Here is a 15,755-nt window from a genome sequence, read left to right as displayed (position 1 = left end):
TGAAGTAAGCTAATGCCTGCACAAAATATGATAGCATTAATATGTAACAGTATAATATGTGATGATAAAGTTTACAGTGGCTTCATTAATTTAAAACATTAAACAAAATTGTAAAACCTCATGAATACAAACTTCCCAGGAGGACTTAAATGCACCATATGTTCCATCGTGAACCCTGTTGGCCTGCTGTCTGACCAGCAAGCTCAATTTAACAATAATTGTGTAGTTTGATTGCTAAATGTTACATTTAAAATGTTCTAGTTTTGTTAACACGTCACATTACAAGAATTTTTTTTAAAAACACTCATCATCTCAGGTCTCAGTGATATCCTCAAAACATTTTACGAACGTTGATTTGATAATGTTCCTCCTCTGTTATTATGGAACATTGTGCCAATGTTTTACTGAGAACATTATATAATCTGTTATCTCAACAACATCCTCAAAACATCCTTAAAATGTTGCAATTAAAATGTTCTAATTGTGTTAACACATAACATTACAAGAACGTTTTATAAAAAACATTCAACATCTCATCTCTCAATGATATCCTCAAAACATTTTCCTAATGTGACAGAGAGAATGTTCTTCTTTTGTTTTTATGAAACATTGGGACAATGTTATATTGAGATCATTGTACAAACTTTAACTTTAGCAACATTCCCAAAATATGCTCAAAATGTTGCAAGTAAAATGTTCTAATTGTGTTAACTCGTCACATTAGAAGAACGTTTTATAAAGAACAATAAACATCTCATCTCTCAATGATATCCTCAAAACATTCTACAAATGTGACAGAGAGAACGTTCTTCTTTTGTTATGACAAAACATTAAGACAACGTTATTTTGAGATCATTGTACAAACTTTAACTTTAACAACATTCCCAAAATATGCTCAAAATGTTGCAAATAAAATGTTATAATTTTGTTAACTCGTCACATTAAAAGAACGTTTTATAAAGAACAATAAACATCTCATCTCTCAATGATATCCTCAAAACATTTTCCTAATGTGACAGAGAGAATTCTTCTTCTTTTGGTTTGATGAAACATTGGGACAATGTTATATTGAGATCATTGTACAAACTTTAACTTTAATAACATTCCCAAAATATCCTCAAAATGTTGCAAGTAGAATGCTCTTCTTTTGTTATCATGAAACATTGGGACAATGTTATTTTAAGATCATTGTCCAAACTTTAACTTTAACAACATTCCCAAAATATGCTCAAAATGTTGCAAGTAAAATGTTCTAATTGTGTTAACTCGTCACATTAGAAGAACGTTTTATAAAGAACATTCAACATCTCATCTCTCAATGATATCCTCAAAACATTTTCCTAATGTGACAGAGAGAATGTTCTTCTTTTGTTATGACAAAACATTAAGACAACGTTATTTTGAGATCATTGTACAAACTTTAACTTTAACAACATTCCCAAAATATGCTCAAAATGTTGCAAGTAAAATGTTCTAATAGTGTTAACTCGTCACATTAAAATAACGTTTTATAAAGAACATTCAACCTCTCATCTCTCAATGATATCCTCAAAACATTTTCCTAATGTGACAGAGAGAATGTTCCTCTTTTGTTTTTATGAAACATTGGGACAATGTTATTTTGAGATCATTGTACAACTTTAACTTTAACAACATTCCCAAAATATGCTCAAAATGTTGCAAGTAGAATGTTCTTCTTTTGTTATCATGAAACATTGGGACAATGTTATATTGAGATCATTGTACAAACTTTAACTTTAACAACATTCCCAAAATATGCTCAAAATGTTGCAAGTAGAATGTTCTTCTTTTGTTATCATGAAACATTGGGACAATGTTATATTGAGATCATTGTACAAACTCTAACTTTAACAACATTCCCAAAATATGCTCAAAATGTTGCAAGTAGAATGTTCTTCTTTTGTTATCATGAAACATTGGGACAATGTTATATTGAGATCATTGTACAAACTCTAACTTTAACAACATTCCCAAAATATGCTCAAAATGTTGCAGGTAAAATGTTCTAATTGTGTTAACTCGTCACATTAGAAGAACGTTTTATAAAGAACATTCAACCTCTCATCTCTCAATGATATCCTCAAAATATTCTACAAATGTGACAGAGAGAATGTTCTTCTTTTGTTTTTATGAAACATTGGGACAATGTTATATTGAGATCATTGTACAAACTTTAACTTTAACAACATTCCCAAAATATTCTCAAAATGTTGCAAATAAAATGTTATAATTTTGTTAACTCGTCACATTAAAATAACGTTTTATAAAGAACATTCAACCTCTCATCTCTCAATGATATCCTCAAAACATTTTCCTAATGTGACAGAGAGAATGTTCCTCTTTTGTTTTTATGAAACATTGGGACAATGTTATTTTGAGATCATTGTACAAACTTTAACTTTAGCAACATTCCCAAAATATTCTCAAAATGTTGCAAATAAAATGTTATAATTTTGTTAACTCGTCACATAGAAGAACGTTTTCTAAAGAACATTCAACCTCTCATCTCTCAATGATATCCTCAAAACATTTTCCTAATGTGACAGAGAGAATGTTCCTCTTTTGTTTTTATGAAACATTGGGACAATGTTATTTTGAGATCATTGTACAAACTTTAACTTTAACAACATTCCCAAAATATTCTCAAAATGTTGCAAATAAAATGTTATAATTTTGTTAACTTGTCACATTAAAATAACGTTTTCTAAAGAACATTCAACATCTCATCTCTCAATGATATCCTCAAAACGTTTTCCTAACGTGACAGAGAGAACGTTCTTCTTTCGTTATAATGAAACATAGGGACAATGATATTTTGAGATCATAGTACAACTTGTTATTTCAGAAACATTCCCAAAACATCTTTTGAATGTTGCAGTTAAAATGTTATATCTTAGTTTTCATATAACGTTATAGGAACATTTTTTAAAATGAGAAAACATCCTTAAAATGTTCGGTAAACATTACATTCAAATGTTTTCTTTAGAACATTAACCAAACTTGTAGGGAATGTTAGCGAAAGTTCTGAGAACGTTCCCTGCTAGCTGGGAAAGCACGACTTGCCCACAAACATGCAAATCCTGTTATTTCACTTATAGAAGTCCTGGTGGATCCAGCTATGAATTGATTTCTTGAAGCTCAACAGACACTTAAAGTTGGTAAATCAAAGTACCAGCAACAAACAGATTAAAATGGTTTGAGTTCCAAATGAATAGTGCACAGCAAAATCCCCAGTGTTAAATTAACACCCCTCAGTGTACATATTTATATACAGCCTAGAGAAAAGAAGACATTAAATCTGTGAAGATCTCAGCAGAGGATTAAACAACTCCACAAACAGCATTACCAGCTTCACTTATTACTAACCAGACTGACTTTATTTCTGTCAGACGTCTACAGAAGGTTTTATTGAGAATTAATAGGGGTTTAGATTTTGATGTTTTATTATTAGATGTTGATGAATGACTGTTTCTTTGCCATTACCATTATGGTGATCAGCGTTTACTTTAGGTTGTCTCTTGACCCTTGATATTTGTTAGTTAATATTTTCAGCCATTGTAGATGTTTTAAGAAAATATTTCTGAATGCTTGATCCATTTTCCTTCAGTGTGTTGGCACTTTAATTGTCTAATAAACTTCAACACTGCTTTAGTTAAACAAACTGTAGTGTGGACACATATGGACACTATTAACACATTACTGGGGATTTTGTTTTATAACATCCAAGTTGGATGATCCAACCTAAAGATGTTTTTTAGGCAAGGCAAGTTTATTTATATAGCACATCTCATACACAATTCAAAGTGCTTTACAGAAATGAATTAAAATAATCCCAAATTAAGAGCAAGGAAAATTAAAACAGTTATAAAATGAATTAAAAGAGTAAAAAGATGATACATAGATAAACTTCTCATCTGGCAAAACACCGCCCACATAGCAACATTGTGACGGCCCAGATCCGGCCCACATCTGGCACACGCGGAAAGATGATCTGGCCCACATGCAGCATGGACTTACGGCACTTGGGTGGGCCACTCCTGTTTGCCAGATCTGGGCCACAAGCAGGCCATAGCAATGCCACATCTCAGCCAAGAGCAAAGAAATAAACCAGAACTGGAGGATTAAACAACTCCACAAACAGCATTACCAGCTTCACTTATTACCAACCAGACTGACTTTATTTCTGTCAGACGTCTACAAAAGTTTTTATTGAGAATTAACAGAGGTTTAACTATAATGTGTTTCATTTAAAGTCACCATTACAGTGAATAGTGTTTCCATTAGTTGGGCTCTTAACTCTTATTATATATTTTGTCTTCTTTGGCCGCTGTGACAGAGTGTTTGTCAAACACATTTGCAGCAGCAAAGAAAGAAATGAGATCAGGTGATGATGGTTACCTGTTGATGGTCTTATAATCATCATGAAATAACCTGTTTCACTGAGATAATTTGAATCTCACAATTGTGTTGTACCATTAATATATTCTCATCACAAACCCTGTGTTACTGCAGCATGAGATCCAGCAATATTATAACAATCAGTTAGAAGACTTTAACAAACATGAGCACGAAAAAAAATCCATGGTGACACACTTAGATATCAAAAATCAGCACATGAATCTCAACAAGGGTGACAATATTTTATTTTTTTTAGATTAATTCAGAACATCACTGAAAAGCTACTAAATGCCACAACAAAAACAACAGCAAAAAAATAAAAGCACATATGTGACCCTGGATCACAAAACCAGTCTTATGTTGCACGGGTATATTTGTGGCAATAGCCAACAATACATTGTATGGGTCAAAATTATAGATTTTTCTTTTATGCCAAAAATCATTAGGATATTAAGTAAAGATCATGTTCCATGAAGATATATTGTAAATTTCCCACCTTAAATATATAAAACATTTATTTTTGTGAATGGATGCAGCACTATCGCCAATAGAAATGGACAACTTTAAAGGCGATTTTCTCAATGTTTCGATTTTTCTGTACCCTCAGATTCCAGATTTTCAATAGTTGTATCTCGGCCAAATATTGTCCTATCCTAACAAAGCATACATCAATGGAAAGATTATGTATTCAGCTTTCGGATGATGTATAAATCTCAATTTTAAAAAAAAATACACATAAGACTGGTTTTGTGGTCCAGGGTCACATATTTAGAATTAAACAAATTAATAGGACAATTTAGCAGCATAATTTATTCATGTTGCAATGCATGCTGGGAGTTTTGTACAATGATGGTACCCAGCATGCATTGCAGCAAAGTACTTTTGATTCTCACCATTGTTGAGATTCATACGTTGATTATTGATGTCTGTGTTTGTGATCGAACAGTAATGATTCGTGCTCATGTTTGTTAAAGTCTTCTAACTGATTATTATAATATTGCTGGACCTCACGGTGCAGTAACACAGGGTTTGTGATGACAATATATTAATGGTACAACACAATTGTTAGATTCAAATTATCTCAGTGAAACAGGTTATTTCATGATGATTATAAAACCATCAACAGGTAACCATCATCACCTGATCTCATTTCACTTTAGCTTTCTTTGCTGCTGCAAATGTGTTTGACAAACACACTGTCACAGCGGCTAAAGAAGACAAAAGATATAATAAGAGTTAAGAGCCCAACTAATGGAAACACTATTCACTGTAATGGTGACTTTAAATGAAACACATTATAGTTAAACCTCTGTTAATTCTCAATAAAAAACTTCTGTAGACGTCTGACAGAAATAAAGTCAGTCTGGTTGGTAATAAGTGAAGCTGGTAATGCTGTTTGTGGAGTTGTTTAATCCTCCAGTTCTGGTTTATTTCTTTGCTCTTGGCTGAGATGTGGCATTGCTATGGCCTGCTTGTGGCCCAGATTTGGCAAACAGGAGTGGCCCACCCAAGTGCCGTAAGTCCATGCTGCATGTGGGCCAGATCATCTTTCCGCGTGTGCCAGATGTGGGCCGGATCTGGGCCGTCACAATGTTGCTATGTGGGCGGTGTATCATATTTTTCACAGCTGAGATTTTCCCATGATTACACTGTGTCTGTGGTGTCCTTTCAGCACCTAAGAAATCTATTGGATGTCTCCGATAGACCCGATTTCCCCCTAAAATCAGACCGGAGGAGCTCTAGGACTGACTCACTGACTGGGTGTGTTGAAGTGAAAGAAATAACTAAAGATTAACGATTATAACTGAATTCAACCAACCTGAAAAACAAGGTTTTACTGAAGCCTAATTGTCAGTTGATATAACCTGAAGAAAAAATTATTTGCTATTTTTGATATAAACTTTTGCTTTATGTGATGAAAGTTATTTTCCACCTTGATATATATATATATATAATATATATATATATATATATATATATATATATATATATATATATATATATATATATATATATATATATATATATATATATATACACCACTAATATATATATATATATATATATATATATATATATATATATATATATATATATATATATATATATATATATACACCACTTTTATGTATTTGAAGACAGAAATAAATACGTTATGACCTTAATTTCTTCAAAAATAAATCAGTTTGGTTGGGTTAACAGTATTGTTCATCATAATATCCAATGTATATTGTGATTTACTAAATAAAGACAAGTGTTAGTAACATTAATCATTGAGTGTCCACATCCTGAGCACAAGCTTCAGCACAATGGTAACCAGAACATTTAATAACAGAAACTCCTCTAAATGTCCAACATAGCTGAACATTAAACATTAATATAAACTACCAAAATATTTCCAGTTTCTGTAAAACACATAAAATAACGCTTAATACCTAAACGTACTCTCCTAATGCAGTCCATTGCAAAGATTGATGGGAACTACATCTCCACTGCCCAGGGCTGCGTTTCTCAAAAGCATTGAGAGATAAGTTGATCATAGATCAGTAAATTTATGGATTAAGTGTTATTGTAAGTGTTTTTCAGTAAATGGAAAGATGTTGGCAGTTGATGTTAATGTATGTTACCATTGCGCTGAAGAGTAGCGCTGCCAGTTGATTTATTTTATTTATTTATTTATTTATTTTTTTACGTTGATGCTACTTAATTAGTAAAATAATTTTTTTTTTTTAAAAAACACAATATCTCATTGAAGCAAAAATGTATTGAGCAGCAGGTGCACATGTGTCAAATGTAGCCATGCAGAGCTTTATTGGAAATTGCATATTGGATCAATGTAACTCACTTAAGTTATAACAGCGTTCTCGTTTTGTATTACATAAACCTGATTGAATTAGGTTACAACAACTAAAATAGAATTTTTAGGTAAAATCAGGTAGAAATACCTCCTTAAAGCAACAACTGCATGTTAACTTTTTACAGTGCACATCTATTGGCAGAATATTCTTTTTTTCTTCTTCTTTTTTTTTTATTTTATTAGAGTACCGTGCCTTAGAGTTTTATGCCAATCTTAGTGCTCCTAAAGCTGCTGCTCCTACTGTTGTTGCCGCTCGTTCTGCTAGTGCTCCTCCTGCTCCTGGTCCTCCTGCTCCTGGTCCTCCTGCTGCTGTTACTGCTCCTACTGCTGCTCCTTCTGTTGTTGCTGCTCATTCTGCTAGTGCTCCTCCTGGTCCTGGTCCTCCTGGTCCTGGTCCTCCTGCTCCTGGTCCTCCTGCTCCTGGTCCTCCTGGTCCTCCTGCTGCTGTTACTGCTGCTGCTGTTACTGCTGCTAAAGCTGCTGCTCCTCCTGCTGCTGTTACTGCTGCTAAAGCTACTGCTCCTCCTGCTGCTGTTACTGCTGCTGCTGTTACTGCTGCTGCTGTTACAGCTCCTAAAGCTACTGCTCCTTCTGTTGTTGCTGCTCGTCCTGCTGCTCCTAAAGCTGCTGCTCCTGCTGCTGTTGTTGCTGCTCGTCCTGCTGCTGCTGTTGCTGCTCGTCCTGCTAGTGCTAGTGCTGCTCCCGTTCCTCCTGCTGCTGTTGCTGCTCCTACTGCTGTTCCCCTTACTACTAGTGTTAGAGCTTTTTTCCCATAATCTTTAGCTTTTTGTTTCCAAGCCTCCCATTCAATTTTTCTCTGGGCTTCTCTATACATCTCATTGGTGTAGTGTTGTCCTCCATTCTTCCCCACCATCTTCTCAATCTTCTCCAGCAGTTCAGTGACCTGATCGCGATTCTCCATGTCTTCATTGTTGAAGGAGTGAAATCTGCCGCCGCACTCATTAACAAAAGCCATGAGATCATTACTTTCACTGATATACTTATCTAAGGGTTTCTTCTTCAGTTGATCAGCGTGAGTGAACAGAATGATGGTGTAACGTGCAGCTTCTTCTCCAAAGTTCTCCTTAATCCATGTCACTGCACTCTTCTCTTCTTCTGTGAATCTCCCCACTTTGATCACCAGCAGAAACACATGAGGACCAGGAACAGACATGTAGACACACTTCTCCATCTCAGTCTTCAGTTCTTGTTCTGACATTGATGTATCAAGCTGTCCTGGAGTGTCAATGACTGAGATGATCCGGTCACCAATCTTTACTTTTTGACTCTCAGAGGTTTTAGTAATTGACTGTGGTGAAGCTTCTGTTTTAAAATGCTTATCAGAATTCTCTGGACCCAGGATGGTGTTTCCTGCTGAACTCTTTCCTGATCCAGTTTTACCCACCAGAACAATCCTGAGCTCTGAAAGTGAGAGGAGAAATTATGTTTTTTTTGACATTGTGGAGACATTTGGCTGGGCCCCACAAGTGTAACAGGTATAGAAATTATACTGTTAAATACATGTATCATTAAGTACAATTCACACAAAATGGTTAATTTACATATATTTGGTGTGGCTGCCTGATTGAAATGAGTGCTTTCCCCTTTAATTGTTGTGATGTCATGAGCATATATATATATATATATATATATATATATATATATATATATATATATATATATATATATATATATATATATATATATGTATGTACAATTAAAAAAAAGATTAAATAAGATTATCAGAAGTAAAAAGAAACCAATTTATCTCATGAGAGATTACAATGCAAAAGGGAAGAAGACAGAACAGGAAGTTAACTTCCTGTTCTGTCTTCTTTTGCATTGTAATATCTCATGAGATAAGTTGGTTTCTTTTTACTTCTGATAATCTTATTTAATCTTTATTGGAATTATTGCTTTTATATCTATATTTTCACTCCTATTTATGTGTATACTGATATTTTACGTATACCTGTTTGATTATTTTTGTCATTGTACCCTTTTTGAGTTATATTTTTGTTTTTTGCCTTAATATGTGGAAATGAAAGCACATGGTGATCAGTGTGTACATTTCTATTTATTTTATAGAGAATATTGAGGGAAATTTACATCTAAGAGGCTGATTATTTGCTCTTTATATCATGTATGTTTTCTGCTGTGCTATTGCTCTTGTCCTTGTTTTATCCTTAGTCTTGAGGCAGGATCATGACAGACCCATGTTTTTTTTTTTTTTTGGGCTGTGTGCTTGTGTTGTCTCGTTCCCTTACCCCACCCCCTTGTTCGCCTCATTTGTCATTATTGTTTAATCTGTATCACCTGTTGTCTAGTGATACAGATTTATGATTTATCATGATTTAACTAGTGATTGCTGTCTGTTAATTGTCTAGTCCAAGTCTAGTTTTGTGATTTGTATTTTTCCCCAGTCTATGTTATTTGCCCCCTTGTGGGTTTTGTTTTCCCTGTTTTTCTGTCTATAGTAAACTGTGTGTTTTGAAGACTGTCTGCACTTGGGTTTGTTTCTGAAAGTCATAACACTATTTCCTTGTATAATGTGATTTTTCTTTACTCAAGTTGTTTCATGATTTTGTTCCTTTTGCATTGTAATCAGATGGGAGAGGAACATTAGGAACAATTCACATATACACAGCAAAACTCCAGTGTTAAACTCTACTGGGAGTTTATTTGGCTCCAGACTCAAGAGTGTTAGTGTTAACATATGAGTGTTAAATGAACACTGACGAGTGTAAAAGTTAATTAGATAATTAAGTGATTAATTGAGTGATGATTGAGCATTATTGAAGACACCTGATGATAACAAGCAGAATCACTGAAGGAGAAAATCACTAAAGTACACGTATAGTCACCATTATGGTGATCGGTGTTTGCTTTAGTTGGGCTCATGACCCTTAAACTATTAACATTATATTTTGTTTGGCTGTTGTAATAGAGTTATAACTGCCAGATGAACAGAGTGAAAATGTGATCTGATGGTGTTGGTTATGTTTAGACATAATCATCATTTGACCTGAATCACTGAACTCATTTAGTATCAAGTTTCTGATTAACCCTTGTGTGGTGTTCATATTTTTGTTACTCAGCCAGTGTTCGTGGGTCTGGTGGACCCGCTGCATTTTTGGGTTTTTAATTCAACACAATCAAAAAGGTTATGTTAAAATACTCAACAGATGTTTACTTCATCCCAATTACAAGCAATATAAACAGCACATATGGTCAGTATTTTCTCTTTACCTTTGTTAGATCACATTTAAGAATTGCAACCTCGTGTGGGAATGGCAGGAGTAGAAGCACAAAACTCACTCTTGCACTCTTTCACACTTACACACAATCTCTCTCACACGCGCACACACACACACACACTCATGCAGACACATACACACACCCACAACACACACACCCACAACACACACACACAGACACACACAAAACACACACCCACACACACACATACACATGCACATACACACACACACACACACACACACTCACTTGGATATGTGGTGTACGGTCACTCTCCATAGGCATAATGGTTTTTCTAATGTACAAACTGTATAATATATCCCCCTACACTAACCCTACCCCTAAACCCATCAATCACAGAAAACTTTTGGCATTTTTTGAATTTCAAAAAACACCATTTAGTATGTTTTAGTATGAGGACACAGATGTCGTCATAAACCATGTTTACGTTGTAACACCCATGTCATTATACACATTTGTGTCCTCATAAACCATATACAAGAACATACACACACTAACAGCAGGTCCTGACAGGAGGAGGACAGAGTAAAGGTACACAGGACCTACAATTTCCACACTTTTAGGGTTAGGGTTTTTGTTCTGATATATATTCCTCACAGAAAATGAGCCAAGGCCAATGAGTCTCAGTTTGAAAAAAAAATTAATTGTATCATTTTTCTTTTGATAAAAAATGAAAACGGGAACACCATACAAGGGTTAAGGTTTACTTTACTGTTTATAGTACTGTCGTTATATTTTTAGCATTTTCAATGTAATCCAAAGGATTTCTTACAAGTTGTTCTAATACAAAAACGTTGCAAAAATATATTTCATCTGGACACACAGACATCAATAATCAGCCTGTGAATCTCAACAATGGTGACAATAATAAAGCATGTTGCAGTGGCTGCCACCAATCACAACTCATTCATGGCTCGCATCATGCATTGCGGTATGAATACATTAGGATCTGGATTGTCTTAGTAATTTCCTTTATTTGTAATAGTTTCTTTTATTTCTGCTGTTTTTATGTGACTTTTATTAGCTTGTTTTCTAATATTCAGAGTTATTCTGTTTGAATTGCTCCCGCATCATATTATGTAAACTGCATTTATGACAAAGAACTACACAGATGCAGATATTAACAAACTATCAATAAATGCACACACATTGTCCTCTGCTTTTGACACTGGTGCTGCTGGCATAGAAGACAGATGACATTACCTCACCGTTATTTTGGTAACATCATACAGTATTTTAATCATGATACTCTGTAGTACTTGTATACACATATATTTTATAAAATTAATAAGTAGAACTGAATAGTAGAAATTTAAGGTTGTAGCATGGCGACTAAACACTACTGTAGATTATCTTCACTATTTACTTTCTGATTTACTGTTTAATGCTGTCAATTATACCAGCAACAAAAAGTATACGATCAATTTCTCAGTATGGTGTTAAACTAGTAGTTTCACATTAGGTTATTTAACTTAGACTGACCTTTACATGCTGATGCCATTATGTTTCATGCAATTAGAGCTTGTCGTTCAAAGTCCCTCTGTGTTTGTCTGTGTGAGCCGGACCCAGGAAGTGTCTCTACACTCCCTCATACTGTAAAAAAATAAATAAATGGCAGCGTCACACATTGGCTGCATTTCGACACCTAAAGACAAAGATCTTGCAGAACTACTGTATGTTTTGGGCCATGACCTATGTTTACTCTGTCTTATAATGCTTTGTCATATTAGTCATGGCAAGTACTCAAATGAATAGGTTTAAAAATGTAAAAATAAGTTAATTCAGTTTTATAAAGGTGAAGTATCAGACCATACAAATGTGGAGGTAACAAGCCAAATCTATAAAAAACTTTTAAAGAAACAAAATCATTGTAATGATAGTTGCTTTTATCTAACTCTGCAAAATACTACACTGTTAGACCTTACCAGGTTTTTTTTACAGTAAAATACTGGCAACTCTTTTTGAACGAATCTTTTAGGTGAACGAATCGTTCTCGTTCATGTAATCCATTGACTCATATTTCTCGTTCACTGAAATCCCTCCCTCCACAGCAGAGCGGCGCTATTAGCAGCGCATGCGCAGCTCAGTGAACCGGCTCTGTGTTTTCAACCTGTCAAAGAATGACTAAACCCTGAGCCAATAGCGTTCGAGTATGAGATGTGACGGAGCATGTGATTTGGTGGATGTAGTGAACGAATACGCCCTTCACTGACTGTGACCGAGTTGCTTTTGAGTCTGAACGAGAGAGAGATCTTCTCGTGAACGAACTGGTACATGTCGTTCGTGAACGAAAAGAACCAGTTGTTTGAACGATAATGATGGCGAACAGATAGAGCTGGGTTTGTGTAGTCAGCATATTTGCATCAAAGAATGAAATTTACACTTTACCATTGTAATGAAATCAGTTTAATAACGCAAGCTGATGGTTAAATATAACAAAGACAAATTAACATTGTCATTTTTTACTTGGTTTGAGCTAAGGGGGGGGGGCACTTGACTGTTTACTTGATTTAAATTTACACTTCTCTTTACCTGATTTTCTTATATTTTGTTTGTGTGTTTTAGACTTAGTTTTGTGGTATTTTGCACTTTGAAAAATTGACTTTACTACTTGTGTTCATTTTGTATTATCAAAAATGAATTAATTACGTTTTATTCATGTCATATGCACTTCTCTAAAAACTAAAACAAACCAAAAAATATGACAGTATTGGTTAGGTCTCATTTGCGTAACGTCAGCAAATAACATTTCAGTTCGGGCTGTGAAGGGGCATGTAATTGGTTGGATCTACTGAACGACTACGCCCATCACTGAACGAGATCGCTCTGTTTCGAGTCTGAACGAGAGAGAGAGAGATCTTGTTCGTGAACGAATTGATCAAACTGGTACTTTCGTTCGTGAATGAGAGTACTGGGTAGATCGGTCATTTAGCATGTGATTCAATCTCATTCAAAGCGCAGTTATAGGTGTGCACATATAATTGTTTATCATATTTAACATACATAACATAAGTCAACGTTTAATATAATCCCAGATTTATGAATGTGTATGTCTGACCAAACAATTAAAATGTTAATTATGCAAGAAAACCTTGGTTTGGTCATCTGAACCTCTTATTTAGACTTATTTTATTAATTTAGTAAATAAGGCACACATTTTAACAAAGCCAAATCAGTTTTTTTTGTAACAAGTAAATACGTTCGTTAAAACATAGCATAAAAGACACTCTTTTTTGCCACCTGCTGCAGTATTTATGTAATATATATTATATATAATATATAAAATATTCTCCATCACCATTCTCTCGATCTTCTCCAGCAGTTCAGTGACCTGTGATCGATTGTCTTCATCTGTGTTATTGAACACATGATAACCTCCTTTACACTTTCTAACTAGCTCATTAATTTGCTTGTTTTTTGTCAGAAACTCCTCTATAGATGTTTTTAACTGATCTCCTCTAGTGAACAGAATGATGGTGTAACGAGCAGCTTCTTCTCCAAAGTTCTCCTGAATCCATTTAATTGTGTGTTTCTGTTCCTTTGTGAATCTCACGTCCAGTCTGATGACCAGCAGAAACACATGAGGACCAGGAGCAGACATGTAGACACACTTCACTATTTCCCCCTTCACTTGTTCTTCACTGACTGATGTGTCACACAGTCCTGGAGTGTCGATCACTGAGATGTTTCGACCTTCAACCGTCTGCTGATGTTGTTGGCATCTCTCAGTCACAGATTCTGTAGACAATTCTTCTTTAAACTCCTTTTGTCCCAGGATGGTGTTTCCTGTTGCACTCTTTCCAGCCCCAGTTTTACCAACCATCACGATCCTGAGATCTGTGTGCTTTCCAAGTTTCATACTGTATGTCTGTTCTGTATGGACTGTGACACTGGGTTTTAGAGCAGACAAATAAGAGATTAAGTTTCATTTACTTTTCAAGAAACATGTCGTGATATTTGGGAAAAGTGTAATAAAGCACAAGTTCTCACCTGCTTGGGTTGGATGATGTTCTCTTGCTGTATGTTGTTTCTTCTGGTTCCGGTTTTCTGTTCCGCTTGTTTTCCAATATTTTGCTGAAATAAGAAAAGAAGAAAAGGGTGTTGGAACCAGCCCAGAACGTTTCTGGGCGTGGTATGGAAATTCGGTTATGATGTGGGCACATATGTCTCCCGCGTGTATCGAGTCCATCCTGGCCATGGTGTCCGGGATAAAGCTAGGCCAGGCCATCACTGTAAAGCAATTTCAAAGACTGCTGGGCCTCATGGCAGTGGCATCCAACATAGTACCTTTGGGCCTTCTACACATGAGGCCCCTTCAGTGGTGGCTGGAAGCCAAGGGGTTTTCCCCGAGGGGAAATCCATTCCGTACAATCAGGGTTACGAGCAGATGCCTTCGTTCCCTATTAATATGGAAGAAACATTGGTTCTTGTCCCAAGGGCCAGTGTTAAGAGCGTCATGTCGCCGGAGAACTGTTTCGACAGACGCCTCCCTCACTGGCTGGGGCACGGTCATGGACGGCCGCTTTGCCAGGGGTCTGTGGCAGGACCATCATCATTCTTGGCATATAAATTGCCTAGAGATGTTGGCTGTGTTCAGGGCTCTGAGGAGCTTCCTCCCAGACATCAAAGGCTATCACGTCCTGATAAGTTCAGACAATACATCAGTGGTAGCTTATCTGAACCGACAAGGGGGACTCAGATCGCGCCCTCTATCAAGACTGGCACATCAGATTATTCTATGGTCCCAGGGGAAAATATTATCTATCAGAGCAATATATGTCCCGGGGGTTCAGAATCAGGGAGCAGACATCCTGTCGAGACAGGGGCTGAGGCCCGGGGAATGGAGACTTCACCCAGAGGTGGTGGAGTTGATATGGAAGAGGTTTGGACCAATGGAAGTGGATCTATTTGCGTCTCGAGAGAGGGCCCACTGTCCACTTTGGTTCTCCCTCACACATCCAGCCCCACTGGGGTTGGATGCCATGGTACAGGCCTGGCCAAGGCTTCACCTGTATGTTTTTCCCCCGATCGCTCTGCTCCCGGGGGTCCTGGAGAGGGTCCGTCAGGAGGGCATCAGTCTTCTTCTGGTAGCCCTGTTGTGGCCGGCCCGAGTATGGTTTTCAGACATAATTTCACTCCTGATAGCTCCACCATGGTAGATTCCTCTGAGGAGGGATCTGTTGTCTCAGGTGGAGGGCAC

The 15,755-nt window shown here is 36.1% G+C and overlaps 2 protein-coding genes across 2 annotated transcripts; both read right to left on the bottom strand.

Moving 5' to 3' along the window:
* Window positions 1–7,625: 7,625 nt before the first annotated feature.
* On the bottom strand, window positions 7,626–8,705 carry LOC308687938 (GTPase IMAP family member 9-like; the record flags this gene model as incomplete). The annotated part of the gene is made up of 1 exon (XM_081360757.1): window positions 7,626–8,705. A coding segment is annotated over one exon (1,080 nt), but the record flags the coding sequence as incomplete, so codon positions are not given.
* A 4,600-nt stretch (window positions 8,706–13,305) lies between these two features.
* On the bottom strand, window positions 13,306–14,414 carry LOC308687937 (GTPase IMAP family member 9-like; the record flags this gene model as incomplete). Its single annotated transcript, XM_081360756.1, has 2 exons — window positions 13,306–13,392; window positions 13,854–14,414. The coding sequence occupies 2 exons, from the start codon at window positions 14,412–14,414 to the stop codon at window positions 13,306–13,308; spliced, it is 648 nt and encodes a 215-aa protein (XP_081216882.1).
* Between the last annotated feature and the right edge of the window lie 1,341 nt (window positions 14,415–15,755).

This window comes from Scardinius erythrophthalmus, assembly GCF_964197995.2.
Source record: "Scardinius erythrophthalmus genome assembly, chromosome: 3".
NCBI classification, from domain to species: domain Eukaryota; kingdom Metazoa; phylum Chordata; class Actinopteri; order Cypriniformes; family Leuciscidae; genus Scardinius; species Scardinius erythrophthalmus.
This window is presented reverse-complemented; position numbering and strand designations above follow the sequence as displayed.